The 15455-nt window shown below is 34.2% G+C and overlaps 1 protein-coding gene across 1 annotated transcript in view; it reads right to left on the reverse strand.

Moving 5' to 3' along the window:
* Positions 1-3379: 3379 nt before the first annotated feature.
* Positions 3380-15455, reverse strand: part of LOC129246253 (uncharacterized) — a 93464-nt gene continuing 81388 nt past the window's right edge. Inside the window, exon 6 of the mRNA XM_054884919.1 lies at positions 3380-3869. Within this exon, the coding sequence (XP_054740894.1) occupies positions 3646-3869 (224 nt within the window). The 3' untranslated portion in view covers positions 3380-3645. The remainder of the gene's footprint in view (positions 3870-15455) is intronic.

Genomic DNA, 15455 nt, shown 5'->3' on the forward strand with positions numbered 1-15455 from the left:
GCATTATAATAATTATAAAAAGCAATCATAAAATAAAATTCAATCCGATTTTAAATAGTTTGAAATTGCTCACCTTTACACAGAAAAAAACTATTTCATAACACATTAAATTAAAAAATTGTTTAAATAAGGTTCAAGTCTCTTCAAATGATTATAAAATGTCGCTCTCACCATTTTGGAAATTTTAGTCATTGCTCAGATAAGAATGACTTAAACGATTTTTTTATAGTAAGGGTTAAGATATTTTTAATTCAATTTAAAATTTGACTTTTGCAATACGCCATTACTTAAATAAAAACCATTGATATAAAATTTACAAAATATCTAAACTTTTTAAAATCGTCAACAGAGGGCTAATATTTATTATTTTTCAAAATTATCATAAAATTTAACTTTTAAGCTTTTGAAATTTTTATTTTGTTAACGAGAAAAAATTAATTTATCAAAAGATTTCAAGATTTTAAATACGTAAAATGAGAGCTAAAATTTTTCATATGAACCTTTAGCTATTTTTAAAGTTTCCATAACTTTCAATAGTTAAAAAGTACATTCGGATAGTAAAAATTAAAATCTCTCAAATTAAGCACAAAATTTATTTTTTACAATTTACAATCTGTCAGATAAAAAACATTTAATACGAAGTTTTCAAAATACATACAGTTTTTTAAGTTCATCAAGTGCACGTTGATATTTTTCAAAGTAATCATAAAATTTAAAATTTACCACTTTGAAAACGTTTACCGTTACTAAAATAGAACTCATTTAAATTCTTCAAAAATTCAGTGTTTTGAAAATATCTACTGCATTCAGAAAAACTTATTAACAATTAATTTAACAAAAGCTTTGAAACTAAAAATTAATAAAGCGTAAGATAATACTTTTCAAATTCATACTAGAAGTAATTTTTACAATTTTCAAAATTGTCATTGATCAGAGAAAAATTATTATTGTCAAAGATCAGAGAAAAATCATTTGAAAGAAGATTAATAAAAAAAATATTTAAATTCGAATGGTGGGAGTTAAGATTTTTCAGATTTTACTAAAGAAAAATGTATTAAAAATTATTTTAATATAAAAAAATTTCAGACTTAAAATTAACGTTAAGATTTTAAATTTCACCATGAAATTTAACTTTTACAATTTTGCAAATTTTCGCCACTACTCAGATAAAAAGTATTTAAAGGATTGTTAACAAAAAAATTTAAAATATTAAATATTATTAAAATATTATTAAAATATTAAATATTAAATATAATTTAATATTTAAAAAGTGAGGCTTAATATTTCTAAAATTCAGTTTGAAAGTTAACTTTTACCATTTTGAAGAAGTTTTACTGTTATTCAGGAAAACTTAGTAAAATTAATTTAACAAAAACTTTAAAATTAAAAAAAAAAAATAATAATAATAATAAAACGAAGGCTAACATTTTTCAAATTCGTAATAAAAATAATTTTTACAATTTTCAAAAATTCCATTAATGCTCGGGATAAAAATCATTTGAAAGGAGGTTAATGAAAAAAAATTTTTTTTTTAAATCGTATGCTGGGCGGTAAAATTTTTTAGATTTAAAGAAATTTTTTTAATTTAATAGAAAGAAAAATGTATTAAATATTATTTTAATATAAAAAATTTTGAAACTTTAAATCAGCAAAATTAAGGTTAAGATTTTAAAATGTGCAAATTTTCATCCATACTCAGCAAAAAGTATTTAAGGAAATTATTAAAAAACAAATTAAATTAAAAAAAAGTGAGGGTTGAAGTTTCTGAAAATCCATTTGGAAATAACTTAACCGTTTTCGTCTTTACTCAGATCAAAAGCTTTTGAAAACATTTAGTTTTAAGCTAAACTTGGACAAAATTTAAGATAACGAGTCAACGTTAATGTAAAAATAAAATTTTCAAATTTGCCTGTTGAGAGTTACAAGTTTTCAGATTCGTCACAAGACTTATATTCTACTATTACTAGAAATTATTAAAAAAAATTCTTCGTACAAAAAATTTTGAGATTTTAAATTCGCAAAATGAGGGTTAAAATTTTCAAAGTCATAATAGCATTTAACCTATACAATTTTCGCCACCATTCAAATAAAAAGTATTTAAGGGAATGGTTAACAAAAAATTTAATTATTAATAATAAATTTAATAATTTCCCAAAAAGTAAGGGTTAATAATTTTCGAAACTAATTTTGAAATTTAACTTTTACCATTTCAGATATTTTCATTATTGCTCACAAAAGAAGAATTTAAGGGAATGGTTAACAAGAAAATTATTGTAATTTTTTTAAAGGTGAGCGTTAATATTTCTGAAATTATTTCTGAAATTATATTTTACCATTTCGGAGATTTTTATCATTACTCAAATAAAACGCTTTTCAAAGAATTTATTAAAAAAATTAAAGCATAATTTTCACAAAAATTTTAATTTCGCCATTTTAAAAATTGCCAACATAACTCAGAAAAAAAGCATTTAAAGGAGCTTGTTAACAAAAAAATGTATATTTTTTAAGTCCGTAAAATCAGGGCAAACAATTTTTAAAGTCGTTAGAAAATTCTTTATTTTCTTTTGGGTTTTATAACCTATTGTAACTTTATAATGTGAATAATCAGTTTTTGAGCTCACGACCAGTTTTTTTGAAAATCATAGAAATCAGTTCAAAATTTCTCTTTTTAAGATCACAAATCGTGTCTTCGCTGGTTTAATAAGAAAAGTTAAAATTGAAATTTAGAAATTGAATTTAGAAATTTCTATTAAAAAGGCTTCAATGAAGGAAGTATTAAAATTATTATATTTTAACCTTTCCTTAACTTTCATTTTTCGAACATTTCGAACTTGTGCTAGTATTTTGTTGACTGCATGAAGGCGAATATTCGCATGCATACCTACGAAAACAGGAGCGCATGTATGTATGTACATATATTCATGCAAGTGAATGTATGTATGTATGTGTTTGTACAAAAATTATCATAAAAATATAGGTATGTACGCCCTGAAAATTTCCATTTCCGTGCAACAGTTCATACATCCCTTCTACCTATACGCTTGCCGACAGCGTTCACAGACAGACACTCACACAGACTCATCTACAACACATTTAAGCTACAACACTTACATATATGTGTGTACTTATGTATAGTTTGTAAACTGTAGATATATACACTTAAAAACATACATATTTTCACTTAAATGAAATACTTAATTTTTAAATTGAAATTCGCAACAATTTTTGTGCATTTCGTTCTGTAGTCCAACAACTGCGATAACTCGTCTCGCACACAGAGATTCTTATGCGCAAATAATATGCCGATGAGTATGCAAGTTTTCACATGCCTATCTATATACATACCTGCGAAATTTAAATATATATTAATATTGAATATTTAACTTAACATTTGTTATCCCATCAGTCCTTAATTCTCAATTACAGCTACTGTTGGTCGCCAATGCCCTCCTCTCATTGCTTTACTCCCCGCTTGTTTTGCAGTGAGCGATCCTCCTTAACGCTCTGCTCCATGAATACATGTATGTATGTGTGAGTGAGTGTAACGGATGCACCGTTTCAAGTGTCTGTCTTGCAATTGCATTTTTTACACCCATGCATACACAGACATATACAATTTCATCTGTTTCTTCGCCTCTTCACTGCTTACTCCTCCGGCCAGCCAAGATCTTCGCCAACCAATTCATAGAATCGCTGATTGTGTTCGGCAAAGAATTTCCGCAATTTGGACACAACTACAGGATCAACATGCGGATGCTTGCGTCCTTTTGTTTCGCGCAGGCAACGGTCGCCGCTGTCGTAACGTAAACAGTAGAAACCCTTTGTCTCGTTGAAATAAAAATGGCTGTTGGTTACACGATGCTCAATGCCTTTACGGTGGTAGTGGTGGCAATGCACAGTGTGAAGTTGCAAATCGAGTTGGAATTGGAATGTTGCAGTTGACCATCAGATGTAAGTAATTGCAGCGACCGCAATATGAAATTTTAATACGTTGCAGTTACCGGTTGGCAGAAGCAGGCAGAAGTATTGGAAAAGATAGCCATAGCACGGCAAAGTGGAAGGCAAAATGTCAGCAATGCGGTAGACCAAAGAATTGTATGCAAATAAGAGAGAGAATATGGAAAAAGTTAGCGGAGAACAAATGTAAAAATGTAATGTAATGTTAATTGGTAATTTTGTGCAAGGTTTGCAGTTAGAAAAAAAAAAATATGAGTGCTAATACTTTACTATTCATATAAATTAAATATAAATATCTGAAGTTATGCCTAGAAAGCGGATACATAATTTTTTTGTACCGCACATCACACTTGACTTACAGGAGAAACAACGAAACACAGCAGATAGAAATTGGGCCATTTCATGGATATGCTAACATAAATTACCGCACATGCGCTCAAAGCAATAAGTACCATATAGGGGGAGCGAGTGCTATTTAATTTCTGATCAATTACTCAAGTGTGTGAACTAAAAAAGGCACATGCTGTAAATTGTATATTTAAAAGTTCCCTCTAAATCCGAATAGGAAGTAAAATTTAAGAAAAGTACAGCCACTATAGTCAAACTTACATTTTTTTAATTTCTGAAAAAAAGTGAGTTTACTAAATTGCCAGTATATCCCGTTGAGTGCATGTTAGGTTAAGTTAGGTTATACTGGCTGGCCGAAGCCCTGCAGAGTCTAGTTTAGTCCATAGCGATACCGGATCGGAGTTCGATTTTAGCGAAAATATGCATCACTCAAAATGCTCGCACTGTTCAGGTATAGATTCTAGCCTTTCAAAACTGAGAGCACCAAGGTAGTATAGTCTAGTTTTCGAGAGAGCCGAACAGTAGCATAGAAGGGTTTCTCTTGTACCTGGCTCATTACATTTCCTTCGAGCCGACTCCGAACGGCAGAAATTTTTTGTGAGGAGCTTTTCCGTGGCAGAAATACTTTCGGAGGTTTGCCATTGACCACCAAAGGCCGACCGCTATTAAAAAAAATTTTTTGAAGTGAAAACTTCTTTAGAATCGTTGGGATTGATTTGAGACTCGACGAAACGAAAAAGCGACACTACCAAGCGTTATATGTTGATATACGTATATGTGTGTGGCTGCGTACTGCTGAGCCACGCTAGTATAGTGAGTATTGTACTATGTATACTACACTGCCTATTACTTGCTTTGGCGTCATACGTATGTATGTTTTTTATGTATGCTAGTACGTATGTGTGCGCGCCTGCGTATTATGGAGCCACGGTGAGCGAGAAGGCATAATGTATACCTATACTACACTGCCTAATACTTGCTTAGACCAAGCGTCCTACGAATGTTTGTGTGTATGTTAGTACGTCTGTGTAATATACGCGTTACGACGCTTATAATAGCAACCGCGTGCGCTGCATTGCGTCCGTATTTTTATATTCGTAAATATTTTCATTTTTCAATATTTACCGCAATTGCAGGCGGTGTTGCAATATACCACAATCAAAATGACGGTGCTCGTATTGTAACTCCACAGATAGATCTGAATGCACAGCAACTAGAATCACTGTCTGTTCAGCTCTCTAAAGTGGGAGAAATTGTGCATGCGAAACCAGATTGAGCAATGGAAAAACAGTTTTACTTGTGGCAATTTATATTTCACCGAATCAATCAATAAATAGCATCACGGAATTCATTCACGAAAATTTAATAAAGTATACACCAGAAGTATACTTAGAAAAGATTACGATAAAGTTCCAATGATTTTAAGTGGCGATTTTAATGTAAACTTTGCATTGGACACAGCGGTTCCTTTAATTGACTTTCTCAATACAACATTCAATTTAAAAATGTGTAACAATCGCACTGAATCTACAACACGATCAAAAACAACAATTAACGCGGTATTTCAAAGATATGTTGACAACATCGAAACCAAAGCATTTGTATCATATTTTAGCTGTCATAAGCTACTCGTATCATTTGTTGAAATCGAAAACATTGAGGATGAATAATAATAAAATGAAGGAAATAAAATATGAACTTTATAGCAATATTATATTGAACCTATAATTATCCCGCTCCTAATGCTGCTTTCGTCTCATTCTCTCTCAGTTTGTTTTAAGGAAGGTTTCACTTCTATCGCGTCTAACCGTTAGACTGGTATTTTTTTTTTTTTTTTCATTTTGATCTCTCATCGAGATGGCGGCTATGACGGCCAAAGAAGCATCAGTTTTTAGGCATGTGAAAGGAATTTTGTTTGTGGATTACTTGCGAACTTGTAAAGCAATGAATTCTGAATATTTGTATAACCTTTTAGACCAACTGAGGAAAAAATTCGTGAGAGAGACCCAGTTTGCAAAAAAAAAATGTTTATTGCGTGGAAAGCGTTTTCATCAAATGATGAGGATGTAATAGCTGTGGAAGCGTAGTTTGCAGCCCTTCCAGATCCCCACTTCAGCGATGGAATTCATAAATTGGAATCTCTTTGGACTAAGTGGATTGATGTTCAGGGAGACTACACTATTTGTTACCCAAAATAATCAAAATTAAAAATTAGGTTAATGAAAAGTTAGGAAAAGCTTTCATTTGGGCACAGTTAAAGCAATAACAAATTTTTAAATTAGAAGAAATAAAAAAAATTATATTTTAATCATTAAACAAATTTAAACAAATTAAAAAAAAGTTTAACAATTTATTGAGTTATAATTCAAAACAAAAAAAAAATAACCAAATTGTTAATAATTTTCGCATACCTTTAGCATTATCTCGAAGTTAATATTTACGCAATTTATGCTACTGTATAGTAGAGCATCTTCACTAAATTTCGTCAAAACCAAAGCGATGAAGTTTTTGCCCTGCTTACTAAGCATGAATAGAAAACTAAGAAAATATCTTCACTTTACTTTCAACCGACAATACACTTCGGTTGTGATTCGATATCCAATTTATCTATTCGATATTCAATTCTCCGAAATTATCAATCAATACTATTTCAAAATATAAATTAATTGATTACACACAGATATGGCAAATTACAGAGCGGTAAAGTTAATTAACTAATACTCGTACTACAGAAATTGGTGTTGCAATCGAATAGATATGGATTTCTTATATCCTCATAATCCTTAAGTCGTGTTTCAAGCGTAAACGTTCAGTTACACTTTGTATGTGTGTATGTGTAAGTGTAAGCGCCTTATGCTTGCCAACGAAATTAATCAGAGTTGTGTGCACTTGTGTGCATAGTATGCAGATATTTGAATTCAAAATTACCCATATATTACAACAACAAGCAGGATAGATGCCGAATCGAGGTTTAACACTGTATGTATAAATGTAAGTGTAAATGGACACTAATTTTATATTTAACATTCAGTTGAATGGGAATTCTGATAAGTCAGCATTACGAGTAGATTTGATTATTCATTTGCTAATAAACCAAATGCTTCGTAGTGCTAATCTATCCAACGATTACTAATGTATTTTGCATATATGTATGTATGTGGTTATCTGAATATGCAAATCTGATTTAAGTGAATGGCATAATTATTATTGTTATACAGGATACAAACGGTAGTTGAGCACGTGCATATATGTGGCTATAACTTCCCGAAACCATTATTTTTATTTTTCCTCTTTTTCAGATAAGACATGGAAGACTACAAGTCAACTAAAAAAATGAAGAGACATGCAGTTATCGCCGCTTTATGAGCAAATCACATAGAAATCTTTAATTTTCTTAAGTGTGAATATTCTTTTGTTCATAAGTTGTGTCGTGAATTGGAAGCATTAGGCGACGATGCAAAATCTGTGCGAAAACCCAAAACCACGAAGAACTTTCTGACACTGTCGAATATGCAGAATTTATTAAACAAGTGCAAGCGTTCATTGACGAGCACCCTTCAAAATCAATGAGGACGCTAATGTTTCTGAAGGTCTTATCCGTCGAGTTGTCCATGAAGATTTCCGTTTTAAATCCTATATTATGCGCACAACACATTTTATGTCAGAACTAACACGAGAATAGCGAGTTATCTAATCAAAACGCCTTCTAAATAAAATTAAACTCCCTAAAACGATTGAGATGTTATGAAGTTTTTTGGACGAAAAAAATTGTGCTCAAGACCAAAAACGAACATAGATGGCTCTATGTTCAATATTACAGAGGTTCCTGTTGCCATGCACACGAAGTTTCCAGCCATTGTTATGGCTTTAGGTGTTATGAACAACAAAGAACATGCCCCCACATTTCTTTACTCGAGAATTTCGAATGAATTCTGTTGCATATATCGAAGTTCTAGAGACAGTAATCAGATCTTGGATTGATAATGTACGTGGTGACAGCTCATACATCTTTCAGCAAGACTCTACTCCTTCACACAAAGCGATGGCCATGTGTTGTTGTTGTAGCAGTAACAGAAGTCAGTGTAGAGTATATCATCGGTCGTCTTCGTCAGGCTCATCTAAATGTAGGCCCAGGAAACATGTTGTTTCGACAGTTTGGGTCCAGAAAGAGAGGGGTGTTAGATGAGTGGGTTTGATGGGGCATGTGAAAAAGTGATAAGTGTCGTGCGGGGTGCCTTCACATACCGGTAATAAGTTAGGTATGTCGGGGTCAATTGTGAATAAGTAGGAGTTTAACCTGCTACAATATCCAGAACGTAATTGTGCCAGTGTTACGCGGGTCTCACGGGGAAGCTAGAGCTCTTCATATGCAGTGGGTGACGGTTTGACTCCGATTATGGCATTTACTTGACGGAAGCTTAAGAAGGTGGTAACAATCTCCCAGTGAATGTCATTTAATGTCTGTCTAAACACTGTCCGGTCCAATAGGTCTCTGTTGGTTTTGTGCTGGATCTCGTCGGTGTAGTGTAGTAGGTGTCTCCTGATGTGCCTGGGAGGCGACTCTGGCTCAAGCAGGTGTCTGCAGGAGTGAAACCTACGGTAGTACCCTAACAGGAACTGCTTGCTGAGCAGGTTTTATGCTCCTTGACAGGTAGCATATTGGCCTCGTTGTGAAGATGTTGTATTGGGGGCATCAAGAGGCAGTACGTTGCTGTCCGAATGGCAGTGTTTTGGCATGTCTGGAGCTTTAACCACTGCGTGTCACTAAGTCCAGGCCACCAGACGCAGCATAGTTTAGAACATGCCTTAAATGCCGATAGCAACAATTCTTTGTCTTTGTCCCAAGTGCTGCCGGCAAACGATTTGAGGACATTGTTGCTATTTTGGAATTTAGTGTCAATTGCGATTGTGTGCGCAGAGAAGGAAAGCAAACTGTCGAAGGTTACCCCCAAAATTTTGGGGTTGTTTACCGTCGGAATTGGTATGTCATCGACTTTTACCTTGAGAGGCAGTTTGACCTCCTTTGTCCAGGTGGTAAAGAAGGTCGCCGTGGACTTAGTGAGGGAAAGTTGGAGATTCCTCGCAGTGAAAAAGCGAGAAAGGTCGGTGAGGTAGTTGTTCACTTTGGAGCACAGACCATCGATGTCATTGCCCGAAGCCATTATCGTGCAGTCGTCAGCGTATGTGACCAGAGAGACTCCCTCTGGTGTCTGGGGGAGTTTCGAGATGTAGAAGTTGAGCAGCAAGGGTAAAAGGACACCACCCTGTGGAACACCTTGCTTAATCTTGACGAGTGACGACCGCTCAGATAGTAGGGGGACCACCTCTTCAGCCCTGGCGGGAGTGTCGACGGATAAATGCCATCTAGTAGAGTGGAATGGCTGACGAAAGCCTTCTTCAGGTCCAATGCTACTAGGACAGTCCTCTCGCAGGGTTTTAGTTAAGCCCGCGGCTTATCTGGACGTTTATGACGGTGAGTGCAGTGGTGGTGCTATGCTCTCGACGGAAACCATGCTGATGTGGGGCTGGGGCCAGATGGCGATGGAAGATTGGATGGTTGAACATTTCCGCCTAATTGCCCAGACCGCAATACGTTGGATTACTTCATATGGGGCGTAGTTGAGCGTGAAACCCGTAAGCATCCTCATAGCAGAATTTCTTCTCTGAAGGCTACAAAAAATACCGTTATGGTTAATAAGCAGCATTTGATTCGGAAATGCAATCGTTTCTAGTCGCGAATTGAGGAGGGTGTTGCAACTAATGGAAATTTTATTGATTGATTTTATAGTTTAATAATAATTTAATGTTATGTAAAAAGTTTGAGAAGTTTCATTAAATTTTGTGCGACATACAGTAGTAATAAATAAGTTGAGTGGAAAAAAAATTGAAAAGAAAAAAAATCAAAAATAAAATTTTTTTTCTCTTTTTAATTTAAGAAAATGCTAAACTATCTCACTTTTGTGTCCTCTAGCGAATTTCTTAAAAAAAAAATTAATTCAAAAGTAAATTTCATATGTATACCAAAAAACTCTCTACAAACTTTTTTTTTATATTACTTGAAATACTTCTTTTCCACTTTGCATTCAGTGAACAATTAATCAATTTTGGTGTTTCACCGAGATTCGAACCTACGTTCTCTCTATTTGGCTATGGCCGCCGCAATTATACATATGTGGAAAATAAAAGCATTTAAATGTCCCCTATTAGAAGCTCTACAGGCTGTCTTTCGCAAATTAAAATGTTCGAGAGTCTCTCAGGCATTATTTCATTGAGTTCAGCGACCTTCGATTTGAACGTTGTATTTCAGCTTTGGAATCGTTGTTGGTTTATTCACACAGACATCATTTAAAAAAAATCCCTCAAAAGTAATCTAGTGGATACCAGTTCATGTCATCATTACTTGAAATTAATCGTCTATTGTAAATAAAAATCATTTATGTCTACTCATTCAAGCTCAGCCACAACAAATCTTTAAACAGCTGTCTATAGCAATGTCTATGGACAGTCACAGCTCATTCATTTCCATCTTCGAAGCAAAATGGGCTAATTATTATACCAAAAACCACACATATTTTATTGGATGTAATGATTTTTCTGAAATTACTCCCGGGTGTTTTTCTCCTCAAATGCTGCACTTTCTCCAAATTTTTTCACCAACCTTTGCATTTTCGACTCATTCGGACGATTACTTACACCAAAAAAATTACGATTTTGCGATGTGGCTCTCAGAGAATATCGACAAATATCATAATAAGCTTGAGTAATTTTATTACTATTTAATTTCATGTAAAGTTGTACAAATGTCAAAGATGACATACTATAAAAAAGGTACCATCTAGAAATTATTCACTACTGACATCACTGATTCACAGTTATACATCGAAATTGATTTATATGCATGATTTTTTCGGAAAATTTGTTAGGACTTTTTCAAAGAATATTCTTATATTTGCATAATAAAAACACAATCTTTCTTACGAATATATTCGCCCTAATTGAGTAGTAAAGTCCTCTCTCGACGAACAAAACTAACACTCTACAAGGCTCTCATCATGCCCGTCCTAACGTATGGCGTAGAAGCGTTGACTATGAATATCCGATGAAACATCGCTTGGAGTGTTTGAGAGAAAGATTCTGCAGAAGATTTTTGGACCCTTGAACGTTGGTGACGGTGAATATCGCAGGTGATAGAACGATGAGCTGTATGAGCTTTACTACGACATTGCAATAGCGCAGCTATTAAAGATTCAGCTTGTACGCTGGCTGGGTCATGTCGTCCGAGTGGATACAAACGCTCCGGCTCTGTCAGTATTCGATGCGGCACCAGCTGGTGGTAGCAGAGGAAAGCTGGAAAGCTCAGGTTGGAAAGCTCAGGTAGAGAAGGACTTGGCTTCACTTGGTGTATCCAACTGGCGCCGGTTAGCACTAGAAAAAAATGACTGGCGCGCTTTGTTAAACTCGATCAAAATCGCGTAAGCGGTTATCGCGCCAATTAAGAAGATGAAGAATGTACCTTGATACGAACTTATATGTGCGGTTTATATTATGACAAAGTTTCTATAATAGCATGAGGACATAAATAGTTACGCGGCATGACAAAGGTGTGTGCATATGACTAACGTATTTTGCATCGCCCGTTTTTCTTCAGCACACTCGAACCTACTTCGTCGGGGCCTTGAAAGTTTACAAAGTTGATAAAAGTTAAAAAATCCTTTTAATAACTTTTAAGCCAAATTAAAAATGGATTAATTGTTTCAGCAACTTATTATCGGTTCAAATGGCCGTACCATATGGCTTCTTTGCTATTTCGAAATCATCCTCTTAGGCGTCTTTTATGTTAATCAATAAGCAAAATTTGACAAGATGTCAATAATTTAAAGAATGTGGCCTCTTGTTAGTACAAATAATATTTTTTCATGCTAATCAACAACTTGTTCCTTATTTAAATTTTGTCTCGTTAATTTATTTATATACGAATTCAACTTTTGTCTTGTGTTCCAACCCCACCCAAGTTTATTTATGCTCGCATTCACTTGAAACCTCTTTATCCACGTGTTACCTACGCAGCCGCAAATAAATTCAAGAACCATTATTGGTGTCGCAATTTCCAAATCATTGAATCGTATTAGCTGAGCAAATAGGGATAAAGTCCCGCTTATCCTTCAACGCCTATCATTTACCAATACTAACAAGAAATAATTACGTGGTGTCCCACACATCAATAGAGCAAACCAGCATGCTCTTCAATACATATTTACAGCACATATGAAATCACAAAGCAGATATTCCAATCGGACCATGCAGGGAGTGGTGCGCAAAATAATACTTTTTGAAACAGTGGAAGGTGGAGCGAATTCTTTTACAAGTTAGTTACTTTTTTTAGGAAAACTAAGTAATGAAATGTAATGTAATTTTTATATGAAAGCTTAGAAAATATGTGCATTGAAAAATAAGCAGTTTTTTCACTTATTGAAGGGTGAAAACCTGTAGTTAATAAAAAATCAATAAATAATTCTAATTGAGCAAGAGTTGGAATAAATTTACGGTTAAGAAGAAAGCGAATTTCATGAAGTTAACACAATTCATTTAAATTTATTATAACCGATATAATTTTTTAGAATCAATCATTTAACTTTTAACTCCTTCTAAGCTTTAAATACTAGCGAAGTATGTGCAAGCGAAAAAATATAAATTAGAAGATACCCATCCTTAGCAACAGCGAATGAGCTGATATAGCTTATGGCACAATGAGTATATATCGGGTCGTATATCAAGTCGACATAAGATAAATATATATTTTTTTCTTAGCGTTCTAAATACTAAACCGATCGCATATTTTAATATTATTTTTTATTCTTTATTTTGTAAACTTATTCAAGTTTAAAGAAAAAATTAAGGTTAAGGTTGCTTACGAGAATAAATTAGCATCAAATTAAACAAGGGTGGCTATAGGTGCCATACGACCACAGATATAATACAAAAAAATATTTAGAAGAGCGTTGACGGTATAATGTGGCACATTCAGGTAAAACAGCAGTTGTGTTGAAATTTATTTTCGAAATTTGTGCTTCTTTCGCCAAATATTTCACGCGGTACGGTAAATTTTGTTCATTTTATGATATTCGCGACCATCCTGCAGAGTCAACAAAGCAACTTTTAATACATAAATTTGTGACAACCAGAATAGTGACCGACCTTGGAGCAACGAAAATGCAGGAAAGATTCATCAGATGCCTCGATACTTCGAAAAACCAATTTTTGTACTTTGCAAGTTTGGCCATTAAAGCGTCGGTATCATTGGCACTTCTTTCTTCAAGGATGCGTAAAGAGCTACCGTCGCTCTCAATGGATGGGTGACGCCACTGGCCAGTTTGTACAGGAAACATTACATTTATTAAATGAAAAGTTCGAGGGCGCTGCCCTCGGCGACTTGTACTGCCCACAGAAATGCTCTTAAACTAATGTAATTCTAAAGGCTCATATGTATCGCGTTCTTCATGAAATTGAATCACATTTATACGAATATTTCATTCAAAAGTGTTGTTGTTGTTGAAATGGTTAAGTACTTCTACTGAAATAATCCTAATTAGCGGTGGGCAACTTGTTATCTCTATATCTGAAATTTCATTAATATGGTGTAGGAATGGCTTACTGAAAGAGCGAAGTCTTGCTCTAGATAGACCTGAACATTCGCATAAATAGTGGAAAAGACTCTCTTTTAAGGATTAAAAGGATGGCTAAGTCTGGCTATATGATCCCCTAAATTCAAAAATGTTCCATTAGAATATATACTGGACTTACAGTGAAGCCTCTGCGGCTACTCGCTCGAGTTAATATTTCATATTTTTTAATATCCCGAAAGCTTTTTATTTTATTTGAAGCTTCTACTGGCATTAGACATATGTATATGATTTACAGAGTATTCTTCGTTTAAAAGAGGAGCGCCTTGCATCAAATGCGGCTTAAGGATGACGAGACTTAATTGACATATCAAGTCAGTCAGAAAAAAAATGCTTGTATCGTAGTACACATAACAGAAGTGAAACTTTGAAGGCAGACAAAGAAAGAGGGAGAGTCCCGAGAGAAACTGAGAGAGAGAGAGTGAGAGAGAAAGAATATATATCTAAATAAATTCACAACATTTGCAGAGAATACAAATATACAAAATTTACAAAAAACGGAAAAGGTTCGACCGTTGTAGGTAAACGCCGGACACAAACCGTGGCAACAACGCGCACTACTCCGAGCGTTTATCACCCGCGTTTATCACCCGCACAGCGTTTCCAAGACCGCAGCAACGGCACAAATTACCGCAAGGCAATACCAATAAATCCGACGATATATGTAAGGTATAGCTCTCTCTCTCCTTTTCCTCTACGTTATATCTTTTTCCTCGCTCGCGGGACGAAAATGCCCAAAACGTTGCATGGCCTTGAAATTTTACTCTCCATTCTCGCTCGTCCATTGACGCCTAAGGAGTTTCACTTAAAAAAAAAATGCCAAAATTTAATGCAACTCTTGAACCACTTAAAATTTGTACTTTGTGAAACCGAAATTCATTGCGCTATAAAGCAGTTTACTCAAAATTTTTTTTAAATATTCTGAGGTTGTAATTTTAATGAAAACTTGTTGATTTTTTTTTTTTTTGAGAACTGTGTACAGTTTGGAAATCGTATTAGATGGATTTTATTGAAGAATGTGCTATATTTTCATAAGAAATTATTAAAATGAAATAAGAAACAAGTAAAGCGTCTGAACTTATAAATAAGTCCCTGGGTTGTAGTTATTTAAAGAATTTTATGTATTTGCTACCCCATCTGAATGAAAAGGAAGTGAGTAAAGGAACAGGCATAAATATATTGCCAAAGCAGCCATGTCCGATTGGGGTTCTTTATGCTAAGCTTATATAGGTATAATGACCACGCATACATGCATACACACTTTAATCAAATTAGGACAGCACAATTAGTAAAATGTATCAACGGCAAATGTGCCCACACACAGACACTCACATACATATATACATATTAGGGTGGTCCAAAAAAAATTTGTATGCTGCCGCCCCCCAAAATAGTAAAGAATGAAAAATAAAAAGACCCGTATTTTTTTTTTTTTAATCAGTCCATATTTAATGGTGCCGCCGGGGCTTT

Source organism: Anastrepha obliqua, chromosome 4, assembly GCF_027943255.1.
Source record: "Anastrepha obliqua isolate idAnaObli1 chromosome 4, idAnaObli1_1.0, whole genome shotgun sequence".
NCBI lineage: Eukaryota > Metazoa > Arthropoda > Insecta > Diptera > Tephritidae > Anastrepha > Anastrepha obliqua.